Genomic DNA, 22,737 nt, shown 5'->3' with positions numbered 1-22,737 from the left:
TAACCTGGGTGTCATGGAAACACTTCAAGGAGGGCTTCCATCTTGTATTTATATTTGAGGAGGCTGACCCCTAAAGCTAACTCCTTTAATTCATTTGGTAAACGACCTCTGAACACCCTGTCTGTGTAGTGGGCTCCACGTGGGTGGGGGGCATGTCTATGTCATTCACCGCAGCCTCCTCAGCCCTCGGGTGATGCTGGTACACAGAGATACCTAATGGCATTTGTCGAATGAAGGCACAATGCACATGTCTTAGGTGACGTTAGTGCAGTTGGGCCTGGTTGTTGACTGCACTGACACAGTTCTCTGCAAGGACGACACACCCAGTGGACCACATCTTCTGAGAGAGACCTTGACACATGGTCAGCATTTCAACAACTGTCTCAAGTACTTTCATTACCCCTCCCAGCTTCCCCAAATGCTTTACTTCCCCTACTCCCTGCAGCCCTCACCCCACCTTTCCCTGGGGCCCCAGGCTACAACTTCCCCTTGTGAAGCAGAGTTAGCCTCAGAGTGGAAGAGCTCAGAAGTTCCTAGATCTGGAGGGTGAGGAGAGAAGATATGAGAGGGGCAAGTTTCGGTTTAGGATTCCACACCACTTAAAGGCAGGGTCCACATGTCTCGAGATGGGATTCTGATAGTCTGAAGAAACAAACTCTAAAATGCAGATTCAAATTATCCTCAATTCCTTCTAGTAGTAAATATTTAAATTCCTTCCTTCATGTCCAAGCCCCCAAGGCTGGCAACAGCTAAGCCCCCTGTGGCCTTTTCCACAGGCTAACACTGCCCCCTGCTGGGAGGAGCCAGGATGTTCCCTCCTAGTGCTGCCTCATGGAAATTAGAAAAACACAGCCTCCTTGCCCAAGAGACCGCTCCACACCCCTGGCCCAAAGAGGAGAAAGAAGGAAATTCTCAGAGGCAATGAGCCCCTCTTGCCTCCAGCATATTCTGAGACTGGGACCAGATGGTGCCAGCAGGGGCCAAGCGGTCCTGTGGTACAGACACAAGAGGCAGGGCTTCAGGAAGGCCTCCTAGCCACTCACCCATTGCCTCAAATGCCTTCAGTAAAGAACACAGCCGCAGTGAGAGATCAGACTTAGATCCAGGGGCAGATTATCCAATAGGCAAAGTAAGCACGGTGCTTACCTTGCTTACCAGATCATCCATAGGGAATAATTTCACATTTTTTCACCACATCAAAGATTCTGCTTCTAGGTATGGCTGGCATCTGTCTCTCTCCCAACCTCACAGCACCTTCCTACAGAATCAAACACGTTTTTCAAATTTACAATTTTTTTTTTTTTTAATGGAGACGGATGATCCAGTAAGCAAGGTAAGCACGGGCTTACTTGTGCTTACTTTACTAAACTGTAGTGGATGATTTCAGATGAAATTTTTTACCAAGTGAAATTTTTCACTACACATGATCTGGTAAGCAAGCTAAGCACCATGTTTACCTTGCCTGTGGGATAATCTGCCCCTGCTTAGATAACAAACATACCTAGAAGAATGACTTCAATCTGTATGTCTCTCTTCTTTTCCTCCTAAGTTCTAGAGTCCCCTTTCTGGCTCCTTTCAGGTTACCTGAGTCTCTGAGACAGAAACCCTTATTTCTCTGTGTTCTACATCCAATGTGGCTCCAAGATCTGCAGGTGCTATTTCTATCATGTCTCTTGAATCCACTGCCGTTTCTGAATTTTCTCTTTCAATTCAACCTCCTAACTCATTCCACCTCCAGCCCATCTTCCACAGAGTTGTTGAGGTTACTGCCCTAAAGCTCAACTCTTATAGGACTCAAAAGCCTTAAGTCATTCTTCCTTCCCTTCAAATTAGGTACAAATTTCTCCATAGCATGGTCTGAGTTGGCCTTCCCAACTTGTCACACATCTACTCTGAAGGTAGAACTCTTTCATAAATGCAAACCTTCCCACAAGACTCATACTCTATTTTCTCTATCCATCCTACCTAGCATGTCCTTTTCAAACCAAATATTCATCAAATGCCTTCCCACCTTGAAAGTCTACCTGAAATGCCACCTTTGATGTGAAGTCTTTCTTGGTCTGAACGCCAGGGCACTGTTTCGCGTCTTATGGGAACTTATAAAGACATCCCTCTTGGCTCATTCCCCTTCTAGGTTGTAAGTAGCCTGAGGCCAGGGAGTTTTATACAGTGTTCTGTAATATTCACTGAATTGGCTGCTATCAGTGATTTACTGACATACCTTTCCATGAAAGCAGGTTTTGGTGATGGAGAGAACGAGCACAAGAACAGAGACTGACCTGTGGGGAAAAGGGATAAAAGGGAAGTGGGGCCACAAGGGCCTCTGGGGAATCACAGAGATGGAAGAGCACCCACGCAGTGCAGCCCCTAATTTTACAGACAAGAAGACCAATCTCCAGGATGGGAAGGGATTTGCCCAGGGCCACACAGCTGGTTAGCAATTGTAAAAGTATTTAGTCCCATATCTAGTGCATAACGAGCATTGGTGGTACAACAGTTAAGCCCTCAGTTGCTAACCAAAAGGTTGGTGGTTTGAACCCACCCAGCCACTCCATGGAAGAAAGGCCGGTGATCTGCTTCCATAAGGATTATAGCCTTGAAAACCCTATGGGGCAGTTCTACTCGGTCACATGGAGTCAGAATCGACTCAACAGTACACAGTAACATCTAGTCCATAAGAGGTTCAAAAATCCAAAAAGCCAAGCCTGTTGCTATCAAGTTGATTCCAACTCCTAGTGACCCTATAGGACAGAGCAGAACTGCCCCATAGCATTTCCAAGGAGCAGCTGGTGGATTTGAACTGCCAGCCTTTTGGTTAGCAGCCATAGCTCTTAACCACTGTGCAACCAGGGCTTCATAAGAGACTCAATAAATGCCAACTCTTTCCTTTCTTCCAGTCCAGCTTTTTCATCATCTCCCACCCGCCCCCGCCCCCGCCCCCCCACCCCTACTTCCCCATCATTTTTCTCGTGTTGATCCAGTACTAGCAAAGGGTTAGAGATACTTGAATCTCTCTCCCATGGCGCCCTGACTTCCCGCCAGATCTCTGGCCCTGTGGACAGAGGCATCAGACCCAGTACAGGCTCAGGGAGGACCTCACTGCCAGGAGAGGAGGTGCTCAACAGTGGTCAACTGGAGCATGCATCCCCCAGCAAGGCTGTGTCATCCCATCCCCACCCCCACAGCACTCAAGCCACACAAAAATGTTTCAGAGATGTTTAATGCCACAGAGAAGTCTGAACCCCACAGAGAGCTGCAGCCATCCTCCTAGCTGTCTGGAGCCACGGCTGTCCCCTGCAGAGGTCATCGGCCTGCAGGGAGCCTGCACAAGCCAAGGAACTAGGGTGATTTGCTGACATCCTTTTATCCTCTGCACTAAATGCCCCAGGTTCTGCTCAGGCTGGGGGTTGGGAGTGGAGGAAGTAGAAAAGGAGTGGGAGGAGGGTGGGTCTCTCCGGCACCCTTCTTGCTTTGGTATGGTGACTCACCCAGCGGGCACTGGGAGGGACAATTTGTCAAACCAAACTAAGGCAGGTCAAGCCCAGCGTGGGGGTGGGGGGACAGGAAGGAGGCAGAGGGAGTCCGTCCTATGAATGCAGTGACCAAAAGGAGTCAAGGGCAGCAAAAACTGGAAGGGGAGGCCTGCTCCTCGCTCCTTACCACCTTCTAACTCCCTTCCCCATCATCACTGAACTGCTTCTGTACTGGCCCTTCAATGTGATCCATAGCTCCTCCACCCTCCCATCACTTTGGGCCTTTCTTGAGTACAAGATTGTCATACTCAGTTCCCTGAGGCCAGCCAGAGGCAGAGAAGTCCTGCCCGGCTGGGAAGACATGCTGAAGGTCACTGGGGTCCCTGTCAGCTTTGGCCTGCCTCCTCCACGCCTCACCCTGGGGTCCCTGGGGGCTGTCATACAGGGGGAGGGCAGCCACTCCCTCAGGCTCATCATATATGTGTTCCGGTCTGGGGGCCAGGTGCTCCTCAATGCTGTCATACAGAGGGTCAGCTGGGGGCTGGGGAGGGACTGCCATGATTCCCCTTAAGCTCTTCCCCAAGGATTGGGCCACTGCATCAAAGGGCACTGCATATTCCCCCTCTGGGCCCCGAGGCCGCAGCGCAGGCACAAGCGCTCTGGGTGATGGTGGCGGGAGTGAGTCGTGGGGCCGGGAATAGGGGCTCTCTGGCTGGGGCATCACTGTGGGGATGGTAGTTGGCTGGGTTTGTGGCCCAGGAGAGACAGCGTTCTTCTGGGCAGAGATGGCCTCCTCCAGGGCCAAGAAGATCTCGTTGCCTTGCTGGGTTTCAAACTCAAAGTTGCCCTCCCCAGAGAAACAGCGCCGGCCTGCCTCAAAGGTAAAGGTTACCTGCGCAGAGGGGGAGAGGGAGGTTAGTGGCCAGGCCACTGGGCCGGGTTGCTTTTCCTGGACCCCACCCCCAACCATGTGCCCCAATTCCCTCCAGCTTCCCTCCACTAAGAACTGTTCATCTTCCCCAGCTCTTTTCTCCGCCCTCCCTGTGTTTTTTCCTTAAAAATAAAGACTTCCCCATCTCATCTCCCTTCTCCTCTCCTTTCATTCTCCCTCCCATCCATTCAACTACAGAGCTTGGCATAGCTCATCCTCAATAAACCTCAGCCATTATTTAAAACCAGTTGCCATCAGGTTGATTCCACCTCCTGGCAACCCCACGTGTACCAGAACAGAACTGTTCTCCACAGAGTTTTCAGTGGTTAATTTTTCAGAAGTAGATCGCCAGGCCTTTCTTTCGAGGCTCCTCTGGGTAGACCCAAACCTCTAACCTTTCAGTTAGCAGCTGAATGCATTAACTGTTGCCATACTGTGCTCTGCTCTAACTTCATTCTTTGTTGTTGTCGCCAGGTGCCATAGAGTCAATTCCTACTCATAGGGACCCTGTAATCTTTACAGAAGCAGATGGACAGGTCTTTCTCCTGCAGAGCCATTGGGGGATTCAAACTGCCAACCTTTCAGTTAGTAGGACAGTGCTTAACAGTTGCACCACCAGGGCTCCTCTCCATTCTTTACTCCTCTCTAATTCCTCTCTACCACTAGTCTTTCTCCATTCCTCCTCCCCCACCTCCACGATCCTTCCCCTCTTTCCTTCTCACACTTGTGCTTCTTTTTTACACTCTTTTCACTCTAGCTTCCCTTTCTCCTCCTGCCTTCCTCTCTCCTTTTGGGGGTAGAAGGGCTTTGACCTCTCCCTGACACTCTCTCTGCTCTCACAGCTCATCCTTACTGTCTACCTGCCCAGCCGCAGCCCCTTTCTCACCTTATCCCGCCCAAAGCGCCGCAGAAACCTATAGGGCCAGTCATACAGCCGGGTGCCCAGCTCAGGGCTGTCCCACAGCTCTAGGGCACTCTCTCCAGCCTGGAGGATATAGGCTCCCCGGAGCCGGCACCTCTCGCTGGCTTCTGTGGGTCTTATGGTTACAGAAAACTTCTTCTGGGCAACCACTGGGGAGAAGAGGGGAGTGAAAAATGCAGTTAATGGCAAACAGCTGGCCTGCCTCAACTATGCCCCCATTCTAAAGGAAGATGCCAGAATATTACTAGAAAAAATGGTATCCATGTACCCATAGCCCCCCAACCCGGACCTTGAAAGCTGAGCTGCTCCATTCAAGGACATACTCCCCCAAAACCAGGTACCTTTACTCCCTACCCCAGTAGGCATCATGACCTAGCCACATCCACCCCAACCTCGTGCCCACATCCTTCCTGCCCCTGTTGCCAGAGCCACAGGCTTGTCTTCTCCACCAACTTATAGCAACTCTCACCCCGAACCAGCTGCCTCCCCAGTCCCTACTGTCACAGCTGCAGGGGAAGCCTGACCCTGCCCTCCCAGCTGTCAGTCTATCCACCCACTGCTGATGCCATCCTGTGCCCTCTGTGTGGTGGAGCTTAAATTAAGCACTGACAAACTGCTTCCCCCTGTCCATCTGCCCTGCACATACAACAACCCACCCCAGAGGGCTAGACAGCAAGAGCAGGGATTGCTTTGTCAGCAAGAAGCTGCCTTGCTACAGGACACCTTAAAACCACAGCCAACATCAGATTGGAAAAAACTCTTTTTTCAAACAATTGCTCAGTTCCCAAAGAGAGACAGTTCAAGGGTAGCACCCTCACCAGGGCCCCCTGGCCTTGCCCTCTCCCACCAGCAGAGCCTGGGCAAGTTGGGATGAAGCAAGGGTAAAAGCTGACACTCAGGAAAGCCAGGCTCCCCACCTTGGGCCATGCCCGGAAGTGATGGGGAGAGGCTGATATGGGGCTGGCCAGAGCTAGGGGCAACCACAAGGCAGGAAGGCTCGAGGCCATCAGCAGCGGTTCATACCTCCCCCAGCCACGCCCTGGGGAGAGCGCCTGGGAGAACAGGGCAGCCATCGCTCACCTGTGGCCGAGCTGCTGTACAGTTCGTTCTCCTCCATGCAGGGCTGGCCGCTCTTCCTCAGCACACCCTCCAGCCTGGGCCCTGAGAGATCCTTCCTCTGTCCCTGGGGAAGAGGCCCAGGTCTCACACGACCATCACCAACCCCAAACTCCACCTCTGGCCAGGCTTTCTTCCGGGCACACCCACCTGCTGCCCCTGTCTGCACTCTGTATTGGGGTCCCTCACCAAGGAATACCCTCACCATCCTGACCTTGCCTCTTGGAACATCTGCCCACAGAAAATAGCTAGGCCCCCCCACCCTCACACATCCCCTTACCCTTTCTGCACCCCTAGACTACTCACAGGGAAGGCCACCAGGCAGATGGCCTGCATCCAGTCACCAAGCTCTGCAGGGGGGGCTGCCAGCAGCCACTGGCGCTCCTTGGTCTCCAGGAGGAAGGCACTGGTGTCCCGGGGGCTGCTGGCCTCCCCACTGGCCTCGGCCACCCGCAAGCAGTCACTGAGGCGGATAACCCGCCGGGCAGCCTCTCCACGGCGCTGTTTCTCCGGGCATTCCTGGAGCTCCAGCCGGGCCAAGGCACAACTGGACCCTCTGTACAGCACAGCCCAGAATCGCCGCCATTTCTGAGCCCAGGTGCACGGGCAGTGAGGTGCCGAGAGGGTGCCACCAAAAGATGAAGAGATTGTGACCAAAGGGGAGAGGAAGAACTGTGGGCGAGGGACTGGGGCAGACACGTGGAGATGGGGAGAGAGATAAAGATCACAGGAGACTGATGGAGGCAGAGAAATAACAGGAACTGCAGGAATTAGAAAGCATTGAAGATCGCTGAGGGCAGAAAGAAGCACAGTAACAAACCGCCAGAAGCAGGCTGAAAGAAGGCCGAGTAGGCCCCAACCCCAAGAGATAAATTTTCCAAAGCCTTTTAGTCCCTAAAGCCCAGAGGACTTGAGGGCTCAGACTTGAAACCATCATTCTTGTTCTGTGTGAAATTCTGTGTGGAAGGCCCCTTTCTCTAGGAACTTCTCTTAGCTCCCCTGAACTTTGTGCCTCATCCCTTGAGTTAGGGCAGTCAGAGGGCCCTGGTGTGGGTCAGCTGAGAGGAAAAGACTTCCTTGTTCAGGAAAGCCAGGAAAGGAGGAGGCTGGGCATACTGGGGAGTCGGCTCCCAGAGCCTCAGCCCAAGCTTAACACCAGCCAAGCCCATACCACTTGGAAGAGAGGAAGGAACCACCACTGTAATCCCAAACTATCCCCACAGCTGTTCTTTGCATCTCCTTCTGAATCGTCCCCACAAGAAGTCATCACAGAACAAGAGAGGAGAGACTCAGTCCGTGCTTCCTTCCCCCCAGGAGGGTCAACAACCCTCAGGGAAGAGCATAGTCAGGGGCCTATTTGGGAGGCCAGAATCTGCTGTGGAATGAGCCCCTTCGAGATTGAGCTCTGGCTCTAACTTGGAGGATGGCACAGTCCCTACCATCCCATAAGCATTGTGGAACATTTGGGAAACTCCGCCTTCTTCCTAGGAATTTCTAACAGCCCTCCAGCCCCTTGGCCCAGCCCCAGCCCAGGCTCCTACCTTTCCAAAGGTCTGCTGCTGCTGAAGGTGCAGGTAGCCCTGCTTCACCACCACTTCGTCCATCTTCTGATCATCTCGGTGGCCCTGCACTTCAGCCCTCACTCTTCACTCCTCCCTTTCTCTCTCTGCCGTGTGTTCCTCCTTCTCTCAAGTTCATTTCCTCTCTGCCTAGAGTTTTCTGCACTATTCTAGTCTGCTCGATGACGACAGGCTGATAGGCCCTGTGGTTTTGTATGTGTGTGTATGTGTTGTTTTTTTTTTTTAATGAGTGAGTTTCATACTTAAGCTTCCTGCATTTTCAGTGAGTAAGAGACAATTTCCAAAAAGTCAAATTCCAGCACTTCAATGAACGCAAGTATAGGAGCTGGCAAGGTAGTCACCGACTAACAGTGGCCGACATGTAGGAATCAAGATCCAGAAACCAAATTAGATAGTAAAACCAATAACAAAATGCCCCCATGCTTAAGTTTGATGCTGAGAAATCATCTAGCCTAACTCTCTAAAAATGAGGATACTGAGGGTCAGAATGGTCTGAGGGACTTAGTCAAGACCACAAACCTAGGTAGCAGACCAAAATCCAGAACCCAGGGCTCTCAACTCAATGAATGCTGAACTTAGTGGTTACCAGGGGAGGGTGGATAGCAGAGGGGAGGAGGAAGACATGATGCTTTGGGGACACTGAACATCTATTAAGGGTGATGGAAAAATTTGAGAATGGTTGCTGGTGATGGCTGAACAACATGATGAAGATATTTAATGTCACTGAACTGTACATGTCAGGATTGTTGAAATGGCAAATGTTTTGTTTCCTATATACTTACCACAATAATAAAATAAATAAAAATCCAAAAGCTGAACCCCACACACATGGGTGCAGCATACAGAGACACATGTGACAGAACATATGGGCACACTAACCCAGATACCACATTCACATATATACAGATGCAGTGTTAGACTACATGGTGAGCACTCCCCGCCCTCAGATAACAACCCACACTCACACTACCCCCTGGAGATTCTAGAAATGTGACATCCCCACCCTGAAACATGCTCAGCTCTGAAGAAGAAACTTACTCCCGAAGCATATTTAAATTGCCATATTTTACCACCTTTCCAGCCTTCTGAACCCGCCAGCCGGTCCGGGAGAAGGATGAGGCAGTCTGCTTCCGTAAAGACTTACAGCCTTGGAAACCCTATGGGGCAGTTCTACTCTGCCCTACAGGGAATTGCTATGAGTTGGAATCGACTCGATGAAAGTGGTTTTGGGTTTTTGGTCTTTCAGCCTTCATGGACGTTAGAAAGACACTTGAGTTTCACGTGGAGATTATCTCTTTAAGTTACAACAACAGCAATCTCATTTTAAAAATATGCTGCATAGTTATCAAGACAAACGTGTTTTACAGTTACCAAAGCTTTCTGTGCATACACTTTCGCTTGTCATACTGTCCCTTGAAGAAGGCAGGCAGGTATTAACACACGTGTTTGTGACTTGCCGGAGGTTCCAGAGTTCCTCAGGGGCAGAGAAAGTAGTATAGCTGAGGGCTCCTGATCTTTAGTTCAAAGGTTTTGGTACTGCCAGGTCCCTAAGTGGAATCCAGGCTCCACACAAGAAGACACACTGTTTGGGGGAAATCCAAGCTCCCTAGACAATATTTAAATTTAGAGGCAGATGGTTTAGTGAAGCAGTCTGGATAGAAGCATGGTGCAGAAATCTTGGGAAAAACTGAGCATCAGACCAGTGCTCTTGGCATAAGCCCACAGTGAGCACTTATGTAACTGAGCTGACTTCCTCTACACAGGACTTCAGTTGCCTTGGCAAGGACAGCAGAGCAGTGCACAGCTCAGGCCTTCGGGTGCATGTGTGATGTGCTTTTACCCAAGCAGTTTACAAGGTGAATGTTCTGAGCTCTGGGAGAAAAGGGTTGAGACTCACCGCGCCCCTGTATGTGTGACAACTGATGAACAGGTTGATAAGAAGCCCAAGAGAGAAGCATGGATGTTGTGGGGAAAGTGCATCTTTGAAAGCGATTAAGAGTACAGAGGTGGGAATGGCCTATTCCATTTAGTTAGTCCTTAAGGAGAGTCCACTTTGCCTTAGAGTTCGCTGGTCTTTGCCCGACATCAGCATCTCCTCTTGGGGCAAGAACAGATGTTTGGGGGTCATCCCGGGGGCTGCAAGAGCAGTGCTTTTGTTTTTAAATAAATCTCGTGTTGTTAGGTGCTGTCAAGTCGATTTTCGACTCATAGTGACCCCAGTGACAGAATAGAACTGCCCCATAGGGTTTCCTAGGCTGTGATCTTCAGAGAAGCACATCACCAGGTCTTTGTACCACACAGCCACTGCAAGGGTTCAAAACGCCAACCTTTCAGTTAGCAGCCAAGCACATAACTGTGGTGCTACTAGGGCTCCTTTTTAAATAAATAGACTCTATTTTTTTAAGTAGTTTTAGTTTACAGAAAAAAATAAGCAGAAAGTTCCATGTACCCCATTTTCCCCACAGACATGTGCCCTTATTATTAACATCTTCTACGCTACATTTGTTACAACTGATAAACAAATATTGATACATTATCATTAACTAAAGACCATAGTTTACATTAGGGTTCACTCTTTGCTTATACAGTTCTATAGGTTTTGATACATGCAGAACGTCACGTGTCCACCATTACAGTGTTATAAACATTGCCATCGAGCCAATTCCAACTCATGGTGACTCCACATGTGCCAGAGCAGAACCATATACCATACGGTTTTCAGTGGCTGATTTTTCAGAAGTAGATTGCCAGGCCTTTCTTCCAAAGTGCCTCTGGCTGGACTCAAACCTCCAACCTTCTGGTTAGCAGCCAAGTGTATCAACCATTTGCACCCCCCAGGGGCTCCACAGTACCATAAACCCATTGCCCACGTCAATTTCGACTCATAGTGACCCTATATGACAGAGTAGAGTTGCCACGTAGGGTTTTCAAGGCTGTAATCTTCATGGAAGCAGACTACCACATCTTTCTCCTGCACAGAGTGGCTGGGGGTTTGAACCATCGACCTTTCAGTTAACAACCGAGCACTTAACCACTGCATCACCAAGGCTCCTTACAGTATCAGAGAGCAATGCTTTCCAAATTTCAGCGTGCCTAAAAAAAAAAAAAAAAAATTTTTTTTTTAAGTCATCTGCGGATTGTGTCTAAAATGCAGATTCTGGTACAGTAGGTCTGAGGTGAGACCCGAGAGGCTGATGCTACTGGTTAGTGGACCAGACCACACTTGAAGTAGCAAGGCAATAGAAGACTCTCCCCCCTCCCCACCACCACTACCACTCTGAAAGCCTTCCCTGAAGGTAAACTGGACACATACCACTCAGAACCACAGGGGGGCATCCAAGTTTACCAGATTGCTCAGAAGCTGTTTAAACCTGGAGGTCTAAGCCCCAGGTATTCCAGACACCCCACCCCACACCTGTGGAAGCCGAGGCAGTTCTCCGCTTCTAACTGTTGTCTGGAGAAGAGAGGGCAGCAAGAACATACTAAGAGCAACACCCCTGTAGTCCTTCAAGCCTCCTTCAACTTCTCCCTAGCAGAACTTGTGGGGACTTGGCAGTGGAAGTACTTACCCAAGTACCTTCTGCCTGAACGCAGGGACATCATGGGAGCAAGAGCCCTGAAGACATCACTCCAAGACACAGCAAAGGCACAGTGAATTAATGGCCCTTAGAATACCAGGTGCCAAGGATTCCACGATGATAGGAAAAGAACACATGGTAAAGGAAAGCATCCTAGACACCTTTGGTGAGACACAAGTGGGGTTTTGGTATGCCCCTTGGCTTTTCTTTGCTTTTATTGGAGAAGTGGCAAACCAAACCCCACCTATGCCTCAGTAAAAGCCACTGGGATCCTTTCTTTACAATGGTGTCTCTCAGCAGAAGTTAGGAGCCATACAGATCAGAAACTACTACTCCAAGAACTCTGCAACTTTATTTTTGTCTCTATTCTCTGATAGTGATTGGCAGTTAAATCCCTAACCCAAAAAGACTTGTGAACTTTTCTCTGGGGGCAACAAAGGAAGGAGACTGTGTCCGATTCCTTGGACCAGCTTGGGTATTAGGTAACCCCCAAACGATGTATAGGTAGGGGCAGCTAACCATGGGGTAGCTCTGGGCACACAACAGGAAAAAAGGTATAGGATGGCAGAGAGCTGGCATGGGCCTGTGGAAGATGGAGAATTGAGCAAAGAAATAAGTGAGCAGGGGTCCCGAAAGATCCCATCTCTGCCTCCCCTGACCCCAGTGGTTCCTGATGGTAGAGTGAAGGAGAACAATACCAGTACTTTGAGCTTCATTCCTAGCCCCAACCCTTTCTCCATTGAGTATATCACTTGTCCCAGTACTAAGGAAGGAGAGCACCCAACTTTGGAAACTATCTGAGAAGGAGGCCCTATAATATTATATAATAATTATAACATTACTTAACATTGACTTAGCTCTTAAAATGCTTTGCATACATTCTCATTTGAGCCTTATATGTACTCTAGAATGAGACTAAGATATAAAGAAGTTAACTCATTCAACAATTATTGAGCACCTATTCTGTGCTGGGGCACTGGGGACTAGCATAAACAAGACTGTCAGAATCCCTGTTTTTATTGTGTCTACTATCTAGATGCCAGACAATAAAATAATAAATATGTAAGTAGTTTCAGACAGACAGCGATCAATGCTATAAGTGTGATAGTGATGGGGTCGGGATAATTTTCAATAAGGTGGTAAGGAAAAGCCTCTCTGAGTGATAACTGAGCTGAGAAGTCCATGACAGAAGCGACCGTTTAAGGATCTGAGGGAAGAGTACTCCAGGCGAGTGTTACAGCAAGTGCAAAGGCCCTGAGGCAGGAAAACTTGGATGTGTTTGAGGAGCTGCAAGAAGGCCAGAATGCCCAGAGCACTGTGAGCACACGGGAGCATGATAGATACGGGGTCAGATCAAGTGGTCTCTTAGGCCATGGCAAGGCAGAGACCCCCAGGCTGCAGAAAATTCCACAGCCTCAAGCAGCTTGCTTGTCCCGCCTCACAACTTTGCGTTAGAATCCTAGTTCCTTTGCTTGGCCTGCCCCATAAAAACCTGGTGATAAATGAAGTTATACGTAAACTCCATCATGCCTGAGTAATGTGATTAAGAATATTGCCAATGTAACTTGTATGAACTCCCTACTTGTAAACCCCTTAAAAATAACCTTTCCCCTCACCCTCAGGGAGCAGTCTTGGTGGCAGCAGCTCCAACTGACTCCTTTCCTTGCACGACAAAATAAAGGCACTGTCATGGATTGAATTATGTCCTCCCAAAAATGTGTGTATCAACCTGGTTAGGCCATGATTCCCAGTATTGTGTGGCTGTCACCCATTTTGTGATAGTAATTTTACGTTGAGAGGATTAGGGTGGGATTGTAACACTACCCTTACTCAGGTCACCTTCCTGACCCAGGGTAAAGGGAGTTTCCCTTGGATGTGGCCTGCACCACCTGTTATCTCTCAAGAGATAAAAGGAAAGGGAAGCAAGCAGAGAGTTGGAGACCTCATACTACCAATAAAGCAGCACCAGGAGCAGAGCACGTTTTTTGGACCCAGGGTCCCTGCACCTGAGAAGATCCTCGACCAGGGTAATATTGAGGACGAAGACCCTCCTCCAGAGCCAACAGAGAGAGAAGGCCTTCCCCTGGAGCTGACGCCCTGAATTTAGACTTTTAGCCTGCTTTACTGTGAAGAAATAAATTTCTCTTTGTTAAAGCCATCCACTTCTGGTATTTCTGTTATAGCAGCGCTAGATGACTAAGACATCTTTCTGCTCTCCCACCTCAGTCTCTCATTTATTGGCCAATATGAGTCATGCTGAGCAGAACTTGGGGTTTCCACCCGGCAACAACAGCAAAGGTTTGGAATGTATTCTAAACGCAGTGGGAAGCCACTTAAGGATTTTAAGCAGGGGCGTAAATGATCTGATTTATGATTTTAAAAGAATGTTATGCAGCTGTATGAAAAATGGATTATCGAGAGACAAGACAGGTAATAGGGAAACGAGTTAAGAGTCTATTATCAGAGTTCAGGAGAAATGTGACAGAACTTAGACCAGTGTGTTAGCAGTAGAGATAAAAAGAAATGAACAGGTTTGGGTACATATTAGGGATAGATTCAACAGGACTTGGAGATGGATTGAATGTTGGTGACTGATAAGATGCGAGGAATCAAAATAACTCTTGAGTTTTTAGTTTGAGCAACTGGGTGAATGGTAGTACCTTTTACTGAGAAGGGGAAGACAGAGGGCGAAACAAGTGTGAGCAGGGAGGGGAGTTGATAGAGTTTTGGGCCTGGTCCACCACGAAGCCAATCAGGCAAGTAAGGGATCCAAAGACTGCCATTGCAATTGTGACTCCAAGAATACCAATGGACTTGCAAAGCCAAGGTCAGGAAGCCCCTAACCTCACCATTCCTGCCTCTCTACACTCACAGAGCCAATGACTGAACTCTAGAAGATCGTTGCCAAAACAACCCAACATCTCATGTTTTAGGCTTGCCAGAAGCAACAGTTAAAGGCTCTGCATCACTTCCGCCTCCTAAATCTTCTCTGAGTGAATACAGAGTCACTATGAGTCGGAATCACCTCAACAGCATGGGGTTTCGGGGAATCTTGCATGTGGGAGCCTTGGTGGTGCAGCGGTTAAGAGCTATAGCTAGCTGCTAACCAAAAGGTCAGCAGTTCAAAACAACCAGCCACTTCTTGGAAACCATACAGGGCAGTTCTACCTTATCTATAGGGTTACCATGAGTTTGAATGAATCGACTTGACAGCAATGGGTTTTGGTCTTGAGGTCTTTCATACAGAACCCTTGCAACAAAGAAGTCTGGGTAATGTAGTTTTTAGGTTTCCTAAAACTGGAAACGCTGGTAGCATAGTGGTTAAGAGCTGTTGCTACTAACCAAAAAAGTCGGCAGTTCGAATCCACCAGGTGCTCCTTGGAAACTGTATGGGGGTAGTTCTACTCTGTCCTGTGGGGTCGCTATGAGTCGGAATCGACTCCGCGGCAATGGGTTTGGTTTTTTCGGTTTACCTCCGAAAACTAGGAAGACACAGTAGAAGGACAGGGTTTGAAACAACACAGAATACCACTCCACCACGGTGGTAACTTCAAGTCAATACAAACTTCAAACAACCAATACTGTTGGAATCCAGCTAAGAGCTAACTGGGGGGGCCCTTGAATGGAAGCCAGAGTGGAATCCAAAGGAAAACAGGAACCGGCATTATCTATCACGTATCATTCCAGGTTGCAAAGACCAGAATTGGCCTCAGCATGTAGAGTGACCTGATCTGACCCAGGCGGGTAACTTTTCCACTCAGACTGAGCCCAGGAATCCTAAAATCCCTTTATCTCCCTCCCTTGCCCCCAACATCTCTCATCATCTTACCGGCGGTGGCGGGGAGGCAGCCTAAACTAGATTAAGAATAACAATCTATTTGGGAAGATTAGAAATGTGCCTTCTATACGTTTCGATTATCACCACTATATGGTAGCTATTTTCATAAATGTATAATGAAAAGGTTAGAAATGAAAACAAGGAGATCACTATTTGGGTTGCCGATGAAATCCACGATCGAAGGGCAATGGCCCTTGTACACTGGGGCAGAAAACTAGAAAAACACAAACAAATTCTGCTCCCTTTGAAAATGGAGTATTGCAAAGTAAAGAATAATGCAGGTATTCCAAGGTGGGGGGATTATCAGCGATGGCTTGGTCGGAAAATCCTACCGATGTCACCGTAGCTGCGCGGCAGGAGTGGGGGGAGTCCAGGGCAAGTCAAAAGGAAGGCACCTAGACACAGGGAAATACCCTGAGTGCAAGGGTTCTGGGCGGGGACAGATCTTGGCCGCATCCAGGAGTCCTCACCACGCAGAAGAGGAGAACGCAGCGCAAACTCCCATTCCAGTGGCCCGCCAGCCGGAGCGACTGCGGTCCCTTTAAAAACCATGTAAACAAAGCTTTGTTCCCCCAGCTCCCCCTCCCTTCGCTCTCCCCTGGCCCTCCTTCCTCCCACCTCCGGCGTCTCCCGACCGCTGACGTTGCCCGCGCCTTTACGCCGTCCCAACGGTGCTGCGCATTCTCAAACGGCCGCCCCAGCCGCCAGGGCCTGCGCAGCTGAGGAGCGGTACGCCAAGAGCGTAGCGCGACGAGCCCCCAGCGCGCAGGCGCAGCGGCGACGGCGGTGGCGGCGGCAGCGGCCCGGGCCGAGGTGCGCGCTGGGGGGGAGGGAGGGCCAGAGAGGAGCATGAATGGAGCAAAATGGCGGATCATGTGCAGGTGAGAGGAGCCGCGGGGGGGAGGGGGCAGCCCTGGAGAGTGGGGAGTGGGGGGCGCACGCGGCCCGAAGGGATCGAGCGGGCTCAGAACTCGCAAGGCCCGCGCCACCGTCACTCGGGGCTCCCGGGGCCGCCGCCCGTCCTGGAGCTCTGGGGCCTTTCCCGCCTCCCGGGCCGGGGGCCTCCTCCATCTCCTCCCACCCCGTCCCACGCCTCTCGCGCCAGCCTTGAGGTGCAGGTATCGGCGCCCTGGCGCACGCAGCCTACGTTGCTTATCAGTCACTGTCTTTCCGCTGGGAGGGCGGCCTCCCCCAAGTCCTCACTGCCCTCCCCCCGCAACGGGAAAGCGAGGGAGACCTCTTTGCTGACTCTGTCCTGAGGAGGGCTTCCCCATTACGCCCGCCATCCCAAAACAAATAACAAAAAGAAAATCTCACGCTGATAAATCTAGATCTCCAGAGAGTCCTTCCCACCTCCTTCCTCTTCACGACCCCGAATACAAGGAGACCCCCCCCAGCCTCCTTCCCCCTCGCATAGATACGCCCTTCACTCCATTCCAAATCGCGCAGCCTAAGGGGCCCGAGCGCCCCAGTCCTCCAAAATGGGTGCTCAGGCCTTGGCTGTTTCCCCCTCCTCCCCCTGTCTACAGTGAGCGAGTCGAGCACCCACACCTCCCATGAAACGCGGGGTGGAGGGGGGTGTGTCTGAAATAAGCGATGCAGTGTTGGGTGTAGACGTTGCTCCTGGGGGCCTGCATGAGGCCCGAGAGCTTGTCCCGGGTGTGCTTTGGGCCCAGGCCACTTTTCCTCAAAGACATGGCACAGGCCCTCTAGAAAGGAACAGCCCATATCAAACCCTAATAGTAGCTGGAAAAGTACAGGGTTATTTCTTGCAAACTAGATAAAGTTTTTCCTCGCTATGCCTTAGATCTAATATTTTTATGACAGTTATTGATATAAATCTCTTGTAAGGAACTTTCGGATTTTCTAGTTAATGGCACAGGTTTTGCATTGGGGAAGTAACAGATTAGAGTATAAGCGTCACCTTTATTTTGTATACAATATAGCATTATTACTCAAGTAAAAGGGGATGAGGTTATACCTAATATGCTGTTTCTAAGAAGCTGGAGGGATGTGAATTCTACCAGGTTCCTTTGCTCTTAAGAGAGAAGACACCAAACAAAAGACTTAGTTTTCAGGCCAGGGCTCAGAAAAGTACATCTTAGGAGTGTGAGGAGCAAGTTATCAGGAGAGAATTGTATCAAGAATTGTAGCCACAAATGGAATACCAGAAGACTTGTGTTTTAAAGCCAGTATCGTTGCCTAATTCAGAAGTAGCAGAAAACTTTGCTACAGGGAATAATATAATAACATAGCACGTTGAGTCTTATTGCAGCCATTTCTAAAAAGTGTGAAAGATTTTATGATTTTTTTTTTCTTTTAGTCTTTTGAGAGAGTAGGTAGGTCATTTTAAAGGAACAACCAAAGTACAAGACTGATACGGGATTTTTTTAAGGTAAGACTAAGTGGACCAAAATCTTTTTTGTCTTGGAGTCCAGTGCACTTACCTAATAGTGTCCATGAGCATTCCAGAACATGGCTTGAATACGTAGCCTTCTTGAAGGTTGTTTTAAAATCAGAGGAGGTCAGAGTACTTTTATGAATATACATAACTGTTCTATCTTGTGTTAAAAAAAAAAAAAAAGTATCTCTTAATGTCATCTTTCCCACACTTTGAACCAAAAAGATTGTTGTTCCTTACTAGAGGAAGGTCAAAGAAGCATCAAATCTTATCTTCATAGCAGTTTTGACTCAAAGGAGGGTCTTCCTTATTTTTAGTAAGGTGATGATTTGCTCCCACCCACCCAGAAATAAGTCTTCCAGAGTAAGAATTTATTAACTTTTCAAAACAAATAGGAGCATGCACAACAATGTTTTATTTTTACTCTTTATTTACTTTTAAGAACTGTAATGTGTTGCTCTAAATTAGTGGTTAGTGGACTTTATATCAACCAAATAGTTCATGGGTGAATTTTTTTTCTCTTTAGGATGAATAGGGCATATTGGTTTTCTTTGTTAACCCAGTAAATTAGTTTTGGTATTGCGTACTAACAGACTTCAAGGTGATGAAAAAGAACGCATGAAAATGGTATATCCTCTCCTCAGGATGGAATAAGTAAATAAATGAAATGATTTACATAATGAAAGGCAGGTCTAATGTGCATTGAAGGGGAATATTTTTCTCAACACAGTTGCAACGTGAAATTGTAAAGGTGTCTGGTACAGATTGAAGGCAGTGATTATTTGGAAGTTGCATATGTGGTACTAAATAGTTGAGTCATTACGTATCTAGTGTTTCTCTGAACCACCAGGGTGAGTAATTTTTTTATGGACCATTCTTCCCTTGGGATTCTCAGGTTGTCTTGGGCTGAATTCCTGGGCATCTCTTCTAAGGATATGTGTTTTATGGAAGATTTTTAAGTGCCATAAAACTTCAGTAATGTAAAAATTGTAGTATTTGATTTATCTTTTAGCCCTTTCACAGTTGAGCCTCCTCGGAAGAATGGCCTTACGAAGCTCCTTGATGTGAAAAGGGCTTCTTACTCTTGGTGTTAGGTGACCTTATCTAACTCCGAGGGAGCTGTGGTGGTACAGTGGTTAAGTGCTTGGCTGCTAACTGAAAGGTCGGCAGTCCAAGTCTACCAGCCACTCCTTAGAAACACTATGGGGCAGTTCTCTATCGTATAGGGTCACTAATGAGTTGGAATCGACTCAATGGCAACGGGTTTGGTTTTTGGTTTTATCTATGACTCCCAAGGAGCCCTGGCAGCTCAGTGGTTAAGCACTCAGGAGCTAATTGGAAGGTTGGTGATTCAGACCCACCAGCCACTCCAAGGGAGAAAGATGTGGCGGTCTGCTTCCGTAAAGATTACAGCCTTGGAAACCCTATGGGGGCACTTCTGCTCTGTCCCTTACAGTTGCTATGAATCAGAATTGACTTGATGGCAAAGGGTGTGTAACTCCCACCATATACATACTAGTTACAAAATGTTTATTGTCAAAAAAAAAATCAAACTCGTTTGTATCTAATTAGCTTCAGCTACCCTTTCTTCCTTTTTTTTTTTTTTAAATTATCTGAGACCCAAAACCCCTTGCTGTTGAGTCGATTCCGACTCATAGCGACCCTGTATGGGACAGAGTAAAACTGCCCCATTGAGTTTCCAAGGCTGTGAATCTTTACAGAAGCAGACTGCCACACCTTTCTCCTGCTGAGCCGCTGGTGGGTTCAAATTGCCAACCTTTCAGTTAGCAGCCAAGCACTGAACTACTGCACCACCAAGACTCGTTTTAATACCTAAAGTTAAGTGCAGATAATGACGATTTGCTATCTTCACGTGATAGCTAGTTATTACAAAGAGGCGAAGACAACTCTCAATGTACAGTGGTAATGAAAAAGATGAAGAAGGATCAGATATTAGCTTTAATAGTGCTAGTTGGTGTTCTGGACCTTTAGAGGAAAAGGAAAGTGTATGTATGAAGGATAGTTCTGTTTCTCTGTTGGATTTATTATGTTGCTATATTGGGCCTTAACGTGGAATCTTAAACTGTTGATTACTGGGCTCTACATTAAGACTGTGTAATAACAGAAAATACTATTTCCAAAGTACTCATATTTTGTTTTTGTTTTTTTTTTAATTGTACTTTAGATGAAGGGTTACAGAACAATCATATTTTGTTTTAAATTTCAGGTGCAATAATTAAATATTGACTGCCAGTGTAACTCCAGGGAGTCATGAAGATCATTACAATTGGCAGGTTAAAATTTAACAGGGTGCAAAAGTTAGCCTGATTATAGCAAAATTTATAGCTGCCTTTTTAGCTTTTTCAAAAGTATGCAAGGAAATGATAGGAGTCGTGGGTGGTCCATTTTGAGAAAGGAGTTCTAGATAACTTTTTGAGAATTTTACATAGAAAAAGTAGTAACTTTTTTTCAGTTGAACGAACACCGGAATGCTTAATGTGTGCAAGGCCCTTTGCTGTGCTGAGCACTGCAGAGTATTCGGAGATGAGAAGGACACTGGAGCCAGACTGCTGAAGTGTCAGATTCTGCTACTCTGGTGGGCAGTGTTTCAGGAGTACAAACATGGATACAAATAAGAAAATCCTGACATTGATTTCGGAACGTGCTACATTTGTGTTGGATGGTACTTGAAATAGCTATATTCTCTCACCCGCCTTCTACCCTTTCCGTGGATTTATACAAATAATTTCTTTATTTTAAAACAATATATCTATATTTACTTGATAACTGTGATGTTAGTATTTTTCCTGTTGTGAGAAAAGCCTTCAGAAAAATTACGGGATGTGTATAAGTATGCGGTATCTTTCAAATATTTATGTAATAACACAAACTGTGTAACTGTGATGGAATGATCATTTAAATGGAGGTAGTAGAAAGCAGCACTGAGAAGATCTCGGTTCTGTATCTTACAGAGAAATTAGCTTCCATTTGATCCAGAAATTGATGTCCATAATTACCAGCTGTATTTTCTTTTTTCTTGGTTGGATTTTGAAAGCAATGGTGTACCACAGGCTTATGAGAAGGGGAGGTTGCCAATTTAAAGCAATAAGCTAAAGTCTCTCTGTAGGTACAACTACTGAGGCTACTTTGCTCACTTCAGTATGTGTAAGGTAGATAATGTTTAGAAGTTGCATCATTTTAAACAATTTTTTTACCTTATGTAATGATGTCAGCTTTGCGTGATTATCAGTTTTTTTTTTAAAACATATTATTGAAATGTGTACCTACGGAAGGGCGCAGAAATCCTGTATGTTTAGCTTGATGAATTTTCAAAAGGTGAGCAGTCTTTTTTAACCAGTACCCAGATCAAGAAATAACATTATCAGTATCCCAAAAAATCCCCTGATATTTCCTACAGTGTAGGCACCCGCCCCCCAAGTATAAATACTGTTCTGTCGTTGATTTGTAAATATGTTTTTAGAAGTCAGGCTAAGTCCCAGCGACGAGAGTTGGAGCTTAAATGCTAAGGAGAGAAGCAGTATAGAACAGTGATTCTTAAGTATTTTGAGATCATTTTTACTTTTTTGAGAATATGATGGAGGCTGTGGGTACACTTCCCCAGGAGGAGAAAGTGTACCTCCACAACATTTTGCCTATACTTTCCAGCCATTCATGAACCTTAAAATTCTTTTTTTAAATAATTACATTTATTTTATTGTTGAAAATATACACAGCACAACATACACCAGTTCAACAGTTTCTACATGTACAAGGATATGTTCTTTTTTAGATAAAAATGTTCATAACATTTTATTGAAAAACTGATCTGTAAGTTCTCTTTTGACCCACTTGAAAGGCTAGTTGAGGGTCATATATGTGTTCCTGGAAAGTTACATGCAGGGTGAATTTTTAATTATTTAATTATATTCTTGAGAGTGTTTAATATCAGCTGTTAAGCATCTACTAAGTATGAGTTGTACTCAACTCCATGGCAACGGCTTAGGTTTGTTTGTTTTTTTTTAAACATCCAGTGTAGAACCCTAGTGGTGCAGTGATTAAGAGCTCAGCTGCTAACCAAAAGGTCGGCAGTTCAAATTCACCAGCCGTTCCTTGGAAGCCCTATGGGGCAGTTCTACTCTGACCTATAGGGTCACTAAGAGTCGAAATTGACTCAGTGGCAATGAGTTCTTTTTTTTTCCTTTTTAATGTCCTGGGCAAGGAGCCCTCATGGTGCAATGGTTAAGCACTCAGCTGCTAACCGAATGGTCAGTGGTTTGAAGCATCAGCAGCTCCGTGGAAGAAAAGACCTGGCCATCTGCTCCTGTAAAAATTTCAGCCCAGGAGACCGTGTGGGGGTATTCTCTGTCCTGTGGGGTCACCATGAGTCAAAAGTGACTCAACAGCACCTAACAACAACAATGTTCTGTGCTTGAGCTATACAGACACATGGAAGGAAGTACAAGTAAGCTATAATCCCCTGCTGTCGGGGGCATTACGTTTTAACTGGGGAGAAAATAACAAGCCTGGGTTATTGAATTGTGACTTTGTAATGAGACGCTGGTTTTGTCAACATGTCCCTGAGTGGGGGCTATTACTACTCTGTTACTTTTTCCCCCCATTCCAATACATCTGAGGGATATAGTTCTCTCACATTTACAGGGACTCAGTACAGCATGAAATTCTCAGTGGAATCAGGTTGGTACCCAGGGGCATATCAAAATCGTGGGGAGAGACCAGTTGCCATTGAATAGACTCCAACTCGGAGTTACCCCGTGTGTGTCAGAGTACAACTATGCTCCATAGTGTTTTCAGTGGCTGATTTTTTTGGGGTGTTGATCACTGGGCCTTTCTTCTGTGGCACCTCTCGGTGATCTCAAATCCAACCATGGAATTTGCAG

At 47.2% G+C, this 22,737-nt stretch overlaps 1 protein-coding gene across 4 annotated transcripts; it reads right to left on the bottom strand.

Moving 5' to 3' along the window:
• Nucleotides 1–3,204: 3,204 nt before the first annotated feature.
• DOK2 (docking protein 2) lies at nt 3,205–8,170 on the bottom strand. Of its 4 annotated transcripts, none has more exons than XM_023551041.2 (5): nt 7,984–8,170; nt 6,749–7,030; nt 6,407–6,503; nt 5,291–5,475; nt 3,205–4,365 (listed from the first exon to the last, which is right to left on the bottom strand). In XM_023551041.2, the coding sequence occupies exons 1-5, from the start codon at nt 8,044–8,046 to the stop codon at nt 3,745–3,747; spliced, it is 1,248 nt and encodes a 415-aa protein (XP_023406809.2). In that variant the 5' UTR covers nt 8,047–8,170; the 3' UTR covers nt 3,205–3,744. The 4 variants fall into 4 exon arrangements, with proteins under 4 accessions (XP_023406809.2, XP_023406808.2, XP_064128798.1 ...); XM_023551040.2 differs by having other exon boundaries at nt 6,407–6,509; nt 7,984–8,169; XM_064272728.1 differs by lacking the exon at nt 6,749–7,030 and having other exon boundaries at nt 6,407–6,509; nt 7,984–8,168.
• Between the last annotated feature and the right edge of the window lie 14,567 nt (nt 8,171–22,737).

This window comes from Loxodonta africana, chromosome 19 (genome assembly GCF_030014295.1).
Source record: "Loxodonta africana isolate mLoxAfr1 chromosome 19, mLoxAfr1.hap2, whole genome shotgun sequence".
Taxonomy (NCBI): domain Eukaryota; kingdom Metazoa; phylum Chordata; class Mammalia; order Proboscidea; family Elephantidae; genus Loxodonta; species Loxodonta africana.
This window is presented reverse-complemented; position numbering and strand designations above follow the sequence as displayed.